At 46.0% G+C, this 16889-nt stretch overlaps 1 protein-coding gene across 1 annotated transcript in view; it reads right to left on the bottom strand.

Moving 5' to 3' along the window:
• Positions 1-16889, bottom strand: part of LOC114667772 (phosphodiesterase 4A, cAMP-specific) — a 649415-nt gene that overhangs the window by 68810 nt on the left and 563716 nt on the right. The window contains 1 exon segment of the mRNA XM_028823210.2: positions 16709-16821. Coding sequence (XP_028679043.1) covers positions 16709-16821 — 113 coding nt within the window.

Raw genomic sequence — 16889 nt, 5'->3', positions numbered from 1 at the left:
CATGAAAAACCTTCAGATATGGGAAGCAGCATGGAAAGCCTCACATGTACACACAGTGGCTCTCACAAAGTTATAACAGGAGAATGGGGTCATCTGTGGAGTCGCTCAAACGGTTTGTCCACGGACCGTTACTTTTTCTGATTAACATATAATGACACTGATTTTATAGTTTGGTAAACGTGTGAAATTCTCAGATGTTGTTCAAATTGGACAAATGGCAGACACCGAGGTGGCAGTAAAAACAATTCAGGAGGATCTGGACAAGCTTCAGAACTGAGCGAACACTTGGAAAATGGAGTGTAATGTAGAAAAGTGTAAAGTGCTACATGAAAGTAAGATGAGTGTCAAATTATAAATAAAAGATGGGAACACTGAACTACAGACAACACCCCCTGAAAGAATGGAGTTAGACACAACATTCTCATTATTTAGAGCAGAAGAGATGAAACAAGCAAATAAAATGCTAGGGTATATCGTGAAAACTGAATATAAATTAAGAGATGTTATGCTCAGACTGTGTAACACACTAGTGAGACAACACATGGAGTACTGGGTGCAGTTCTAGTCACCACACTTCAAGAAAGACATAGCAGCACTTGAGGCTGAGCAGAGGAGTCCTACCAGGCACATCGTAGGATTTAAGGACACATTGTAACCTGAGAATTACCGTATATACTCATGTATAAGTCAGGTGGATCATAAAATCAGACCCCGACTTATACGCCCGTTCAAAAATACGACAATTATTATCATTTTTTTTTTTTTCCATCTCCTTGCCTCCTCCAAACTCGCATCAATTTTCTCAGACGCATCGAATTTTGTTGCAGAAGGTGCAGTTACCAATTTCTTTCGTTACTTCAACAACTTTTAATTTAACACCAGCTTCATATTTCCTTCTGTTCGAACACTCCATCGTAGATAATGGATGCTCATATGATACAGGTCTATGATACAAAAAACACAAAACAGTGCAAACGTCGCTTCGGAATAGTGTGGATATCACCGTGTGGTCACGCAGGCACAATAGAGAGAGCGAGAGGTTAGGAGCACACGCTGATACAACGCATTGTCGCACCCACAGATAAAAAAAGGGCCGTGTGCTCCGTGGTTACTCTCTCAGGTGGGCGTTAGCATATCATAATCCCTTGGACCAATAGCATTCGAGATAGATAGATAGATAGATAGATAGATAGATAGATAGATAGATAGATAGATAGATAGATAGATAGATAGATAGATAGATAGTTTATTAATCCCAAGGGGAAATTCACATACGATCGACATCATAAAATACCGGAATTTATACTCTAAAATCAAGCCCTGACTTATCCGCGGGAGAACTTATCTGTGAGTATATACGGTAAACCTGTTTAATGTCAAATTGTGTGGGGACCTCATCTCACCAAATATGGAAAAACCTACTATGCCACATCTTTCACGTTTTTGGCAAATTGAGAAAATGATGTTGCCCCTGTAATTAATAATCTCTAGATTTAATTTTTCCTGAGCTTCACGTACACAACATTGTTTTCTTCACGAATCAAAAACACCCGCCATTTAAATCACGCAGTCGCAGCATTTAAATCATGTGATTGTAATCCGACGTTTTCATTGGTAGGTCGGTCTTTCCTCATTGGTCAGTGGAGTTGCTTGGTTTTTGTCTTGCAGTATGTAAACTACCTGTACTGTGTTACCTACAAGTGTCTTCCATCGTGCTGTGACCAGAATGAAGACCTATTTGGCCATTACCGCTACCTTATAAACATCAGGAAAGACCTAGTAACTCCAAACACTAAAACAAAATGGCAGTTACTAAGTTTTTCCATTCCACGGGAGTCATCCATGTCTTCCAAAACCTCAAACACACTGATAAAGCAGATCCAGCAGAATTCTTTCAGCTTAACGGTTAATCACATAGTCAAGGACACCAGTGGAAATTAAGGGGAAAAACATTTAGGACTGAAGCCAAGTAGCACTTCTTTATGCAGAGACTTATGAGAATCGGAAACAAACTACCCAAGCCATGGAGTTGAAACAGAAGCCTCAAGAACCTCCAACAAGTGTCTGGAAATGAGAGAAATGATAAGAAAAAGAAAAGAAATGAACTTGATGAACTGAGTGCTCTCCTCTTGTTCTAGTGAGGTACGGCTCCTTGTGGTCTTCACCATTCTGGTGACACGCTGCTCCCCCCGTGTCAGCTTTTGTTCTCTGTCACCCCTGCAGATGGCAGCAGGTGACTGAGTGCTCAACCTTACTCTACACCACCAGCCAGCCCTATTTATAATTTCTTGACCCATCTCAATTCTCCATGGAGCCCTCCCTATCTTCATCAGCAAGTGACAAGCCTCTGTACCTCCATGAGCGTACAGACTTACTCTGCTCCTCCATACCTCGGCACTCTTCAGTCCTTCACAATGAACTCAATGAAAGGAAAAAGAAAAAAAAAAAAAAAGGTCTGCGGAGCTGACTGCAACTCGAGCCCCTCAATCAATCAATGAGAAGAATGAGGACGAGTGATGCTCAAATTGCACTTACTACTTTGCCCTGACCTTCAAGCGGTCTCTCCTACTATTTCGGGACAGGTAATGGCCATCTATCTCCCCACATTATCAGCACAAGGATGGTGTCACCAAACACGTCACTCGCAACGTCACAATGTTTTGTCCCTGCACCAAAATGACCTAAAGGGAAAAACAATGCAAATATCCACAAAGACTTGGTAGCTACTACTCCCTAGCTCTCCAGGCAAGACAAGTTAAAGTGGAGTCCTGGGCCGTGATGATCAGCACAACGAAAGCAAAGCATTTAAAAGTACGCTTGGGGTACAACCAAATTAAAGTTGGCAAAGAGGACCACCCAGTTTTAATGGCACACAAAGTACAAGACAAACAGGCAGAGGCAGGAAAGACAGATACAGAATTGGAGAGAAAGGCAAACTGGGCATGCAAAAAGATAGAGAGGTGGAGGAGAGGAAAGAAAAAACAGGCAAACAGATCACCGAGACACGTCAGAAAGGGCAAACAGACAGGTCAATAGGAAAAGGGGGAGCATACGAGAAGTAAAAGACAGACACAAAGACCGTGGACGGGACAGGGGGTTTTACACCCAGACAGGTCAAAACAGCCAGCCAGCCTTTAGAAAGACATAAGGTGACAGGCGGACACAGTTTCTACCACCCTCGTCCACACAAACTACTACTCGATGTTAAGGTGTTTACAGTTTGGGACTGGCTCCGGTACTGCCAGCTTCCTTCAAAGGAAGACCCTTTTCTAGCTAAGGACACCGCAGGCCCTGTCGCCATAATCAATTCAAGGTGCGAGCATCTAGAAGGAACAAATATGAAGCCCGAGCTGCAGGGACCAAAGCAAGTCAGAGCACAGGGAGAGCACATCTCGCACGTTCCTTCAACTATAATCACAGGAGGGCTTTTCTGTAGCTGTCTGCACTTTGCAATTAAAAGGCGCTACATATAAATGGCAGGGATTCGCTCTCGACGCCCTCCATCTCACCATGGGGGGATTCAAACGCTGCTGAAATTTGATTATGAATCCAATCCGTTTTTCTGAATTTTGCTTTTATTTTCATCGTAGAGGTGGGCAAAACAGCTAAACGCTTGGACCGAGTCCCTCCAGGGCTGAGAGAGAGGAATGGAAATCAGCCACTACTTTAACCCCTGTGGTGCCTTTTTAGACGCCTGTATTGCCAACAGGTAATGATAATGCCACCTTGGCTTACTAGATTTGTTTTTTTTTTTTTTAATATAAATATATATTTAGGGAATAACATTCTCAGATCCTGGATAATGTGCTCGTCTTGTGTCCCATACGTCTCAACCCTGGGTCATCTTAACATGCACACTTCCAATTGGCAACAGTGCAGAAAATCTTGGCAGCTGAAGAGAAAATCTCCTAGTGACAAGCAAGGCCTGGGCGCAAGATGCCACAATGCCATTCTCAATCACCAAGTAGCTGGAGCTCACTGTTGTTTTGGGGATTCAGTGAACCGTGAGAGCACATCCGAATGATGCGTGCCATCGCCCACTTGTCTGCTGCACCAAATACAGAGCCAGGACCAACCTGGGGATGCTGCCAACATTTCACGCCACTCCCATTACTCAGCACACCCGTGAATGCTACACAGTGAGGTGCTCAGCCCTCTTTCAAGGGCACTACCAACAGTCAACCATCTCGTAAGACAATTCCCAGGTGCACAGCAGTGCATCTCCAAACAAAAGATTAGCAACATGTCTCTTACCTGGTCCCACCAACCGACAAGCCAGGGTCTCGAGCAGGTCTCACAGAAGAAATCCACCAGTGGCATCCTCCTGACCTCGGAGGTGGCACCGCCACTCTCCAGGAACACCTCTGTCGCCAAGGTGGGCGACCCACCTGTGCCACCTCGGCCGCCACCACCGCCACTGTTACCGCACACCCCACTGGAGCTGCCCAGGTCCAGCTCTACCCCTCCTGCAGCTGCTGCAGCTGCCGCCAGGTGAACCTTAAGCGGCGCCAGACTTGGTGCCAAAGTGGGAGAACGGGGCACCCTGCAGCTGCCTGGCACGGGTGAAGTGTGGCGGTGATGGTGGCGGTGGTGGGTGCCCTCCGTGAGCTCGGCAAGCTGGACAAGCTCAGGGCAGCGGAGGGTGGCGCCGTCCAGCCTTTCATTCGTGTCTGCCCCTGGTGTCCGGTGGCAGGGGCTGTGCAGGCAGGCCGAGCAGTAGCGCAGGCGCCCCCAGTGGCATGACGGCTTGCCCCGAGTCCGAGCTGTCACCGTGGCTGAATGGTACTCCAGCACTGTAGGTATCTTATGGCAGGGGTCAGTGAACCCCCTCCCCACCTCCAGAATAAGGAGGAGTGGGAGGAATAAAAAAGTTTGTGCGCTTATCTGTCACATCACATGCTGTTGACTGGTGGCGTTTCCTTCGGGGAGCTTTGGACCAAAATACATGGCGGCTACCAGGCCTCTAGATCTCCGGACTCCTTCAGTGGCCCCCTTCCCAAAGTGAAGGCAAGAAGATGTCTTCCTTTATGAATGCGGAGCGTCAGGAAATTCCCACACTGCAACACGTCTTCAACTGCTGATGCTTTTCTTGCAAGTCAAAAACAAACCCCCCCCCCCACCCCCCAATCCCCCCCCAACCACCACCACAAGCCGCAGAATAGGTAACTCAGTCCAAGCCAACAGTCTTGTTATCCAGCATCCTCTTACGATGTTCAAAAAAAAAAAAAAAAAAAGATCAGTCTGGGGGCCGAAATCTGCGGCCGAGATGGCACCCCTCCACCTCCAGGACAAGCCCCCTGCACCGAAAGAAAATCGGGGTGTGGGGGGCACGGTCTAGAGACACATATTGACGAGCCCCTTCGTCGTTTTTAGGATCCTTGCTCAATGCGGTTGGTGGTCTTTGGAAGGAAAACGTTCGTCTTCTCCTCTGCTCGTTTTGCAGCAGGGTGCTGGCGGACAGCTCCGGCGAGCTAATCAGGCGCTGCGTGTCCCTTCAGCGTGGCACTCGTGCGCCTGCGCCTAGGTAGGCGAGCGCGAGGGCGCGCGCGCGCGGACACACCGATGAGGATGGCGCGGCAGCGCGCTGCGGATCAGGTGGCCGCTGGAGCCTCTTTTTGTCGGCGTCTTCACCTCTTTAACAAATCTCAAAAACAAGGTGAAATTCACGACAAGCAAACAACAAAAAGTTTCGGTCGAGGGAAAAAAGACGGGGAGGAGATCCCTTCGCCCAGTCCCGGCTGTGTCCTCACGCTACGGATGCTGCCTAAGGCCGCCGCACGGGGGTCTTCCTTTGCATTCCCAATCCAGCTGTCTTTCATTCTCCTTCAGTGCCTCAACCGGCAAGGATGAGCTAGGGGGCTGGGATGTGATGTCAGGGGCTCGTGCACGAGGACAGCGGAGGGTGGCGCGCCCGTGTCTTGGGGTGTACACAAGTGCACACTTCTTAAAGGAGACCTGGAGCCACGAGACGCCGATCGCGAAAAGATCGCCGCGCAGCCATTGCCGGAACGCCGTTGGCGTCGAGAGAAGTACAGGTGGGATGATGATGGGCTCGGTCTCCACCCTTGGATAAAAATGCTAGAACGGGAAGAGTCCCGCGGTGCTTAGTAGAGCGCATGCGCTTGGATTTGCTACAGATCAGCCGCTACTTCTGACCCCGATCGAGAGGGAGAGAAAAAATGACGAATTATTAAGATTATGTGCATTGGCAACGACGAACTGGCGAGGATGGCTGAGCCCACGAGTGCGTCCCAGTCCAATGCACCCCGGATAGGCACCGGCTCCAAAAATGAACTGGATGGACGAATACGTAAATAAATGAGCTGGGCGGGCACGGCGGCTCAGTAGTTAGCACAGCGCAGCGCGACTCGACGAACCCCAGCCCGGAATACGCGGGGTTACAAATGGAGGGTCGGCCTTCGTTAACTTGTCTGCAAGTGCAACAAGACTCAAATACCGCAAAAAAACAATATTTGTAAAGCGCCATTTTTACTACATCAAAACATATTGTCATACAGAGCCAAAAAATAAACACCCTATGGATGCACTGTTATAGCAGGGTAATATATCTATCTGTTACATACTGCCCTTCATATCAATATAGTGCCTTTCATGTCTATCTATTTATTAAACACCATTTATTGTATATGCTTAGAATTTTCTCCAAACGGTTACCACGACTTTATAACTGGACTGCGCAAGATTACAAATGCAGGGACGGAATTCAGTGTCTGGAAGTGCAACATGACAAACATGGCAGAAAAAAAAAATCAAATTCTCCTGCATACTGTATAGTGCCATTTTCAGTACATCAACACAGACCCCAAGAATGCAGGTTTCTATGAATGATTATAACAGGTTATATGCCTGTCCATCATACAGTACCTTTCTATCTATCTAATATAGTGCCCTTCATATCTAATTATGTATCTATTGATTATATGATACCTTATTATATCCATCCATTTATCTATTGATTTGCCTTTCATGTCTATCTATTGTATAGTGTCTTATGTCTATTAATCTATTATATAGTGCCTTTCATGTCTGTGTATTTATCTGTATCTATTATATAGTGTATATGCTTGGGCTTATCTCCATGTCGTCACTGAGGCTTTATAACTGAACTGTAGGACATACAAATGGAGGGATGGACTTTGTTAACTGTAAGTGCATAAAGGCAAATATGCCAGGAAAAAAAAAAAACAATATATAGCACAATTTTCAGTATATCAAATAATAAAATAAGAATGCAATTTTCTAAGGGTCATATATTTATTATATAGTGCCTTTCCTATCTAATCTATCTTATATAGTGCCTTTCCTATTTATCTGCAAGATACCTTTATTGTCAATGCACAATACAATGAAATATCATTTGGAACAAACCTATAAGATGCCTTAGATAAACGTGTATAGGAGCAGATAATAAACAAAGTAAACATTAAACTCTGAGAAGCCCAGCGGTTGCCATTAACAGTTCCAAATATTCACCGAGTACAAGGAAAGGTAAACATGTGCGCATAAACAGACAAATAATAAATGAAGACTCCAGTCAGTGTGGTGGTCCACATGGGTCATGTCTAAGTGTGTCACTATGTGTGTTTGATGCAGATGTTCAGTTCAATCAGCGGTAGTCTCTGACATAGATAGGGGCAGTGGTCGCTGAGCATTTAATATTTAATAGGCTCAATGCTTTGGGGTAAATGTCGTTCTTCAGCCTGGTAGTGCAGGGCATGCAGGGTTCTGAATTGCCTGCCAGAGGGCAGAGGAGTAGAAATGCTATGGCTGAGGTGGATTGGATCTTTACAGATGCTGTTAGCTTTTCTGCTGCAGTGGGTGGTGAAGACATCTTCCAGTGATGGCAGCTGAGCACCAGCGATTCCCTAAGCCGTTCTGATGATACGTTGGAGGGTCTTCCTGTTCTCAGTGGTGCAGCCCGAGTACCCCGCTGTAATGCGATACGTGATGACAGACTCTGTGGTGCATCTGTGCAAGTTATGCAGCAGCTGTTGTGGGAGTTGTGTATTATATAGTGCCTTTATCTGTCATATAGTGCCTTTATTTATCATATAGTGCCTTTCTCTATCATATAGTGCCTTTCTCTATCATATAGTGCCTTTCTCTATCATATAGTGCCTTTAACTATCAACCATATAGTGCCTTTATCATATAGTGCCTTTATCTATCATATAGTGCCTTTATATATCATATAGTGCCTTTCTCTATCGATCTATCTGTTATATAGTGCCTTTATCATATAGTACCTTTATCTATCATATAGTGCCTTTCTCTATCTATCCATCTATCTATCATATAGTGCCTTTATCTGTCATATAGTGCCTTTATCCATCTATCATATAGTGCCTTTATTTATCATATAGTGCCTTTATCTATCATATAGTGCCTTTCTCTATCTGTCATATAGTGCCTTTCTCTATCTGTCATATAGTGCCTTTCTCTATCTGTCATATAGTGCCTTTCTCTATTTATCTGTCATATAGTGCCTTTCTCTATCTATCTATCCGTTATATAGTGCCTTTATCCATCATATAGTGCCTTTCTCTATCCATCTGTCATATAGTGCCTTTCTCTATGTATCTATCTATCATATAGTGCCTTTATTTATCATATATTGCCTTTCTCTATCTATCCATCATATAATGCCTTTATTTATCATATAGTGCCTTTATCTGTCATATAGTGCCTTTATCCATCTATCTATCATATAGTGCCTTTATTTATCATATAGTGCCTTTATCTACGACAGCAGCGATACCAGGGGCTATACATGTTGCACACCCCCCAATTACATTCCACCGACAGGCTTTTCCGGCTGCCACACAGCATCCGCCTAACAAATTCGGGCCCCAATGCCTGACACTCTGAAAGACGAGCCCCTCCAGCACCTCTCTGTGAGCTGCTTATACCTTCATCACCATACTAAATACTAAACTTATACTTATAATTAATACTTCTACTAAAACATCACCACAGAGGCCAAAGCGATGGTGCCGCTCCCTGCCACTTGCGTTGCACTGCTCAGAGACTAGAAGGCAGGAGTCAGCTTAATGTCCACCTGCTGCGTGAATATTCCTTTCCCTCTCAGTTGTCAGAACGGCCCCACAGTATGAGACTAGGAAACGAGCTTTAAAGACCCGCAGCTCCACACTTCTTGTCACAGGGCCTGCACTTTCTCTCACAACACGGCGGCTCAAAGGCGGCAAAGCAGGATGCAGGAAGCGACCCGACGAAGGCAGGAACCCGCCAACGATTCCGAGTCCCTTGTTATTTGAGGGGAAAAAGAGCAGGGAATGACGTCTGTGAGCGGCCGTCCACACAAAAAGCGGAAATTCACAAAAACACTGGCAAGACCTGCAGACTAAACTAAGCTCTGGCTCTGGCCTTCCACTTCCACACCTTCAGCAGCAGCTACCTGGCTTTTCGAACTAAACGAGTGAAACTCAACGAGTTTACAATATGAATGGCACTTCATATATAAACAGTTTCATGTGTCTGTGTGAAATAACGTGGGGAGACAGAGAGCCGTGTTCTCCTTCGAGATGTTGGCGGGGATGGCTGAATCAGTTATACAGCCGCACAGCACTCGCTAAAAAGTGCCATGCGAGGAGATTACGAGGGTGACATCTGCCTCCCCACCCCCACATCCATCAAGAAAATCAGATGTCTGCCAGCTGCGTGGCTTCGTGATGTCACCGGACGGTTACTCTTGTTAAAAGATGCCCTTGATTGTGCTGCCCGTGGATAGGAAACCATTCTGATTTTTTTGTTTTCTGCCTGCTGACCAATCGGGCTGGGGGGGGGGGGGGCTCCACTTCAGTTGCATGTAAAATAACTTGGCCCGTGCCTGTCTTTAATTACATGTTAAGAGGTCACGTGTGAAAAAGAACCAGCAGTCGTGACTCCTGCATGACAGCCGCTCAACAAAGGCTCACTATCCGACTTGCAGCTCGCCCATAAATGACAAGACAATTCTTTTCACGTCCAGCCCTGACACGAGCCTCATTTTCTTTTCACCATAACCCTGATGGTGGCAACTGGGAACATCACCAGCACCTGAACCAAAATGAGATCAGGGTAGGAATGTGAAAATATACACTGGTGAGCCAAAATGTGACAAATGACGCCGACAGGCGCACGTCAAGGCAGGGATTGGTCAGATGACCTAAGGCACTCCCAGTGGACGAGACCTCAGTGACTTTGGTAAGCGCCACATCTATATGGCTGGATGACTGGGTCAGAGGACTTCCCAAATGACAAGACTTGTGGGGTGCTCACGGTCAGCCATGATGTTTCATGGTGATCTAAGTAAGGAAAATCCGCACAAACACGGATGGATTGATGTGAGAGGTCAACAAAGGCGATTGAGCCTACAGAAGGGCTACCGTGGCACAAATCACAGATAGATGGCGCATCACAGACACTTTATTACTGCAAATGTTTGTGATGCGCCATCTGTTGGAATGACAAGTGCAATGCATTTTATTACTACATGCATTACCAAATACATTCCAACGGATGGTGCACTGCAAACACTAACGTGAGTCTACACGGATTACTTCGACTTCAACCCGTCAGACGGTCAGCACGGCTTACTCCTCTCATCATTTTCAACACTTCAGTCGTGTCCCTTCTAATTATGCATGTGTTTACACTTTAATATGGCTCAGCTCCTTCGTTCTCTCCTCGTGGCTCAGACCTCTCAGTGCCCAGTTGCTCTTCTCTGGACTTTCTCTAGCGCTGCTATGTCTTTTATGTGTAATGGAAACCAAAACTGAACACACACTCAAAGACATGCGTGTTTGATGAACGGAGGACTTCAGAATGTTCCTGCGTCTGTGTGAGTGTGTCCTGTGATGAACTGTTCAATACCACCGGGATCAGCCGCGGCCCCCTGCATCCACAAACTGGATTCACAACATAAAGTTTGCACGTTCTCTCCCTGTCCAGAAGTATTTCACTCCACTTACTAAAGCACAAAAAATTAAAGGACCACTTTTGAATCCGAGTTTAGCATCAAGTCATTGAAACCTCTGGGCTAATAATCTGGTCAGTGAAGTAGCAGAGGGGCTTGTGAGTCTGCTTTGGTGCACTAGAGGGGCAACAATGAGAAGACCCCCAAAGCAGGAATGAATGGTTTAACAGGTGGAGGCCACAGACACTTTTCCCTCCTCATCTGTGTTGTCACTCACTTTGCATTTGGCTACGGTCAGTGTCACTACTGGTAGCATCTGGACCCTACAGAGCTGGCACAGGTAGTCCAACTTCTCCAGGATGGCACATGCCATTGCCAGAAGGTTTTCCATGTCTCCCAACACAGTCTAAGGGCATGGAGGAGATACCAGGAGACATGCAGTTACTCTAGGAGAGCTGGACAGGGCCCCTCGTAGATGGTCCTTAACCCATCAGCAGGACGTTTGGGCAAGGAGGAACAGGATGAGCACTGGCAGAGCCTACAAAATGACCTCCAGCAGGCAGGCAGGCAGACCACTGGTGTGAATGTTTCTGAGCAAACAATCAGAAACAGACTTCATGACGGTGGCCTGAGGACCCAATGTCCTCTAGTGGGCACCTTGGTGCTCGATTGGCATTTGCCGTAGGATACCAGAATTGGCAGGTCCACCACTGGCAGGTGCCCTGTGCTTTTCACAGATGAGAGCACATGTGACAGACGTGAAAGGGTCTGGAGAAGCCGTGGAGAACGTTATGCTGCCTGCGACATCGTTCAGTATGACCGGTCTGGTGGTGGGTCAGTGATGGTCTGGGGAGGCATATCCATGGAGGGACGCACAGACCTCTACAGGCTAGACAACGGCACCGCAGGACTGCCATTAGGTATCGGGATGAACTCCTTGGACCCAATGTCAGACCCTGTGCTGGTGCAGTGGCTCCTGGATTCGTCCTGATGCACGACAATGCCCGGCCTGATGAGGCGAGAGGATGAAGGAATTGATACCATTGACTGGCCCCCCCCTACGCTCACTCGCCTGACCTCAATCCAATAGAACACCTCTGGGTGGGACATTATGTTTGGGTCCATCTGACGCCTCAGACTGTCCAGGTGCTCAGTGGTCCAGATCTGGGAGGAGATCCCCCAGGACACCATCATCCGTCGTCTCATTAGGACGTTGTCAGGCATACAAACTACTGAGTACGATTGCAAGTTGCTGCAATGAAATTTCGCTACGATGGACTCGCCTGCCTGCCACATCATTGTTCCCCTTTGATTTTCGGGGTGTCTGAGTTCAGCCCTCTCTCTGTCGGTTGATCCTTTTCCTTTCCATCCTTTCGTTCCTCACACATCACTATATCAGTCCATAGCAGTACAGACAGACAGCAGGACCCCCCCCCCCCCCCCCCATTGAGATCTGTTGTGTTTTCGAAGTGTTCCTTTCATTTTTTGGAGCAGTTTACATATTAACTAGCAACTGTATTCTCACTGAGAAAATGATTAGGAACACCTGCTTATTCATGCAGTTATCTAATCAGCCAATCACAAGGCAGCAGCGCAATGCATACAGTCCTCCAGGCGCAGGTCTGGCACTTCAGTTCGTGTTCACGTCAAACATCAGAATTTGAAAACCTGTGCTCTGTGACTGTGACGTGATGGGCTGCTTCAAGTATTTCTGTAACTGCTGATCTCCTGGGATTTTCACAACAAAATCTCAAAAGTTTACTCAGAACGGCACAAGAAACAAACTCATCCAGTGAGCGACAGTTCTGTGGGCAGAAACACCTTGTTGATGTGGGAGGACAGAGGAGGACGGCCAGATTGGTCTGAACTGACAGAATGGCTAAGGTAACTCAGATGAGCAGAACAGCATCTCAGAATGAACACATCGATCCATGAGGCGCGTGGACTGCAACAGCAGAAGACCACCACGTTGGGGTTTCCACTCCTGTCAGCCAAGAAAAGAAAGCAGAGGCAGCAGTGGGCACAGACTCACCAAAACAAAAGGATGAAGATGGGAAAACGTAGCCTGGTTTGATCTCACGCTGATGGTAGGGTCAGAACTTGTGTCAACGGTACAGCCTGGCGGTGGTGTAATGTGTGGGCAATGTGCTCTTGACATACTTTGAGCCCATTATTAGTAATCAGTGCCACTGCCTATTTGGGTATTGTTGCTGAGCATGTGCCCACAATTTGCCCATCTCCCAATGGCTACTTCCAGCATGATAATGCTGCATGGCACCAAGCGGAGGTCAACTCAAAACGGTTTTATGAACATGACAAGCAGTTTAGGGTTCAATAGTGGCCTTCCCAGCCACCGGATTTGAATCCAAAAGAGCACCTGTGAGATGTGGTAGAACAGGAGATTCACAGCATGAATGTGCAGCTGACAAACCTGCAGAAATTGCGTGATGCACTCGTGTGAACACGGAGCAGAATCTCAAAGGAACCTTTCCAACATCTTGCAGAATCCAAGCCAAGAAAAAAAAAAATGAGGCTGTTTGGAGAGCAAAAGGCGGCCTACCCGGTATTAGTATAGTGGGCCTAAGAATTTACCTGTGAGTGTACATCCTGATAAAAGTAATGATGATAATAATAATACATTTTATTTATATAGCGCCTTTCCCATGCTCAAGGCGCTTGACTGACTGTGCACCTTACGATATTCTAGAATTCTCTTCAGGTTTGTTTCCTGCCTTGAGCTCGATGGCTCTAGCACAGGCTCTGGGTCACTGCGGTAATGCAACCTGCTAAAATGGTGCAGGCAACTTCATACAACATGGAATAAGACTCAACAGCGGACCGGGCCAACGCAACCTTCACACTTCTAATGTACGTTATCAAGCAGTGCGCGTCGCCCCCCATTCTGACGGCCCGGGTCAGGTGCAGGTCTCGCTACTGCGTGATAGTCTCCTATTATGAGGCATCCCGCCACCCGAGCCTCTCTGATCGCGCCACATGTGGAAAGTTTTAAATACAATTATTCCCAAAGTCTCCCTTCCCTCTCAGCCGCCTTCCCACCCATTGCCCTTTGAAAAGATTACAGGGGAAAGATGAAAGATAGAGGAAGTGTTTCAAGCCCGTCCAAAAATCTGTCTTCTGTTGATTGCTCTAATCGATAACGTAGGCATGGCCTCTTTTGTTTGCTTTTTTTTTTTTTTTTCTTTTTCCATTCACTAACATCTGGCGGGTCAAACACTTCTCCGAGATCCCCAGCCGTGCCGCCTTATCCCAGTGTTACATTAATTGACGAGTACAAGTCTAAGGCTGGTCTACGCAGAAGATGGCAGAGTTTAAAGAGAGGAAGGCAATCTTCTTAGCTGATGGACACATTGATTGATTAATGACTGACTGAAGATGCCCACTGTAAGCAGGACAGAACATACAAACTCTACACGGGCACACCTCAGACAGGATGGTCCGAGCACTGGGTTACTCCATTACACCCTACGAAAACGTGCAGGACAAAAGGTGAAAGTGTCATGGCGTCAGCCTCGTAAGTGACAGACAGATAGATAGAGATAGGATATGAAAAACACTATATAATAGATAGATAGATATGAAAGGCACTATATAGATAGATAGATATGAAAGGCACTATATAACGATAGATATGAAAGGCACTATATAACAGAAAGATAGATAGATATGAAAGACACTATATAACAGATAGATAGATATGAAAGGTGCTATATAATAGATATGAAAGGCACTATATAACAGATAGATATGAAAGGTGCTATATAACAGATAGATATGAAAGGTGCTATATAATAGATATGAAAGGCACTATATAACAGAAAGATAGATAGATATGAAAGACACTATATAACAGATAGATATGAAAGGCACTATATAACAGATAGATATGAAAGGTGCTATATAACATAGATAGATATGAAAGGTGCTATATAATAGATATGAAAGGCACTATATAACAGATAGATATGAAAGGCACTATATAACGGATAGATAGATATGAAAGGCACTATATAACAGATAGGAAAGGCACTATATAATAGATAGATATGAAAGGCACTATATAACGGATAGATATGAAAGGCACTATATAACGGATAGATAGATATGAAAGGCACTATATAACAGATAGATATGAAAGGCACTATATAACAGATAGGAAAGGCACTATATAACATAGATAGGAAAGGCACTATATAACAGATAGATAGATAGATAGATAGATAGATAGATAGATAGATAGATAGATAGATAGATAAATAGGCACTATATGACAGATAGATAGGTGGCAGTCCCAGTCAGGTGCTATACAGGTGTACTGTGGTATACTGGAGCCCCAGTAGCATTGCTTCACACACCTCTGCTGATTAATCAGTTGGCTGAATGCCCTCAGTGTTGGCACATCAGAGGGAGGACGGGCAGCGTTGTTGCTAATGGCGCTCAGTTTTGTTTTAATCCTCTCCAGGACATCCACAGTGCGTCCCATACCTGAACCTGCCCTTATTAGCTTGTTGATTCGGTGATGTTAATGGAGCAGCACTCCACAAAATACAAAACTGCACTTGCATCTCAGAGTTGTAGAAGATATGAAGGATGTCATTGCCCACATTAAAGGAGTGCAGTCGACTAAGAATAACAAAGTGCTCCCTCAGGAGTTCGCCTTGTCGCCTCACAGCGTGCACATGCCATGCCCAACAGTGCAGGTGCGTGGGACTTAATGACCCTCTGGCGCTGGGCCTGATCCAGGTGTAGACAGATTTGTGTGAGTTTCCTATCTAGGAGTTCTGGGGTGACATTCCACAAACAAGGTCCTCAGATATGCCCCTGGGATAACCAGGAGTTTGTAAATAAAAGCTCACTGCGTCACCCACAGACCACTTGGCTCCAGATGCAAATGGAAATCGATCCAGCAAGATTTTTGTAGCAATGATTCAAACTCCATATAGGCAAACAGAGTGAAGCAGAGCAATGCCAACCCTAACCACTACACCAACGGTGCTGCCCACATCCAGAACACTGGATTTTAAACCACAAGGCTTACTGGTTCAGTTGCCATCTGTGACTCACTGCTTGATTCTAAGCATGTCACTTAACTGGCTTTTACTCCAACTGCAAAAGGTTTTACTGCATCACAAAAATGTAATTTGCCTTGGACGACAGACATGTAGCATTACCACAGATGTTCATCTTAGTGTCTCCAGTCTATGTAGACAATGCAGCAGTGCATAAAGCCAGAGTTAAACACAAGCACCTCGTACCCATCGTCGATTCCAACAGGCGGCACAAGACCAGCTTGGGCAAGCATTCCATAATCATGACCACGTCTAATCTTTCTAGGCTCTGAAACACCACCCTCTTCTAGTTTGGGGGCCCACAAATTCACTCAGCTCACTCACACCAGCTGGTGGTCCTGGACGTGGTATCTTTTCTGTCCAGCCATATCTTTTCTGCTTCACAACATGAAACGCACAAAGCACTCATTGTTAAAAAATGCCACCTTGGCAGAATTGGCAACCCCAAGGAATTGCTGGCCTTACTCAAGTGAAACAAAAGCCAACCCAGGAGCATCCCTCGAGTTGTGCCATCCCAGATGTGGAATTCCCTAAAAGAAATCCCACTCGGACGGTAATTCTTAATAATCCAAAATTCAGCAGCTTCACAACAAGCAGATCAGAGCCAGACGGCAGGAAAAGACAAAGCCCGTCAAGGAGCTCGGACGAAGTTATCTCGGAGAGGAGTAGGCCACACGCTCCTTACCTTATTAGAGGCCATCTCACTGACTGAGCGGTACGTTTGAATGGTCTCCAGCTGATCCAGACACCAGTCCAGTTCCTCCAGGGTTTCTTTGGCCAGCTGCTGATATGTTTCTTCTGCAAAGATGGAAAGAGGACAGGTTGCATGATTACTATTGACACCTGGAATCTAAAACATGCATCTC

The sequence above is a fragment of the Erpetoichthys calabaricus genome, chromosome 17 (genome assembly GCF_900747795.2).
Source record: "Erpetoichthys calabaricus chromosome 17, fErpCal1.3, whole genome shotgun sequence".
Lineage (NCBI taxonomy): Eukaryota > Metazoa > Chordata > Cladistia > Polypteriformes > Polypteridae > Erpetoichthys > Erpetoichthys calabaricus.
The sequence above is the reverse complement of the archived record's forward strand: the minus strand, read 5'-3'. Positions and strand labels throughout refer to the sequence as shown.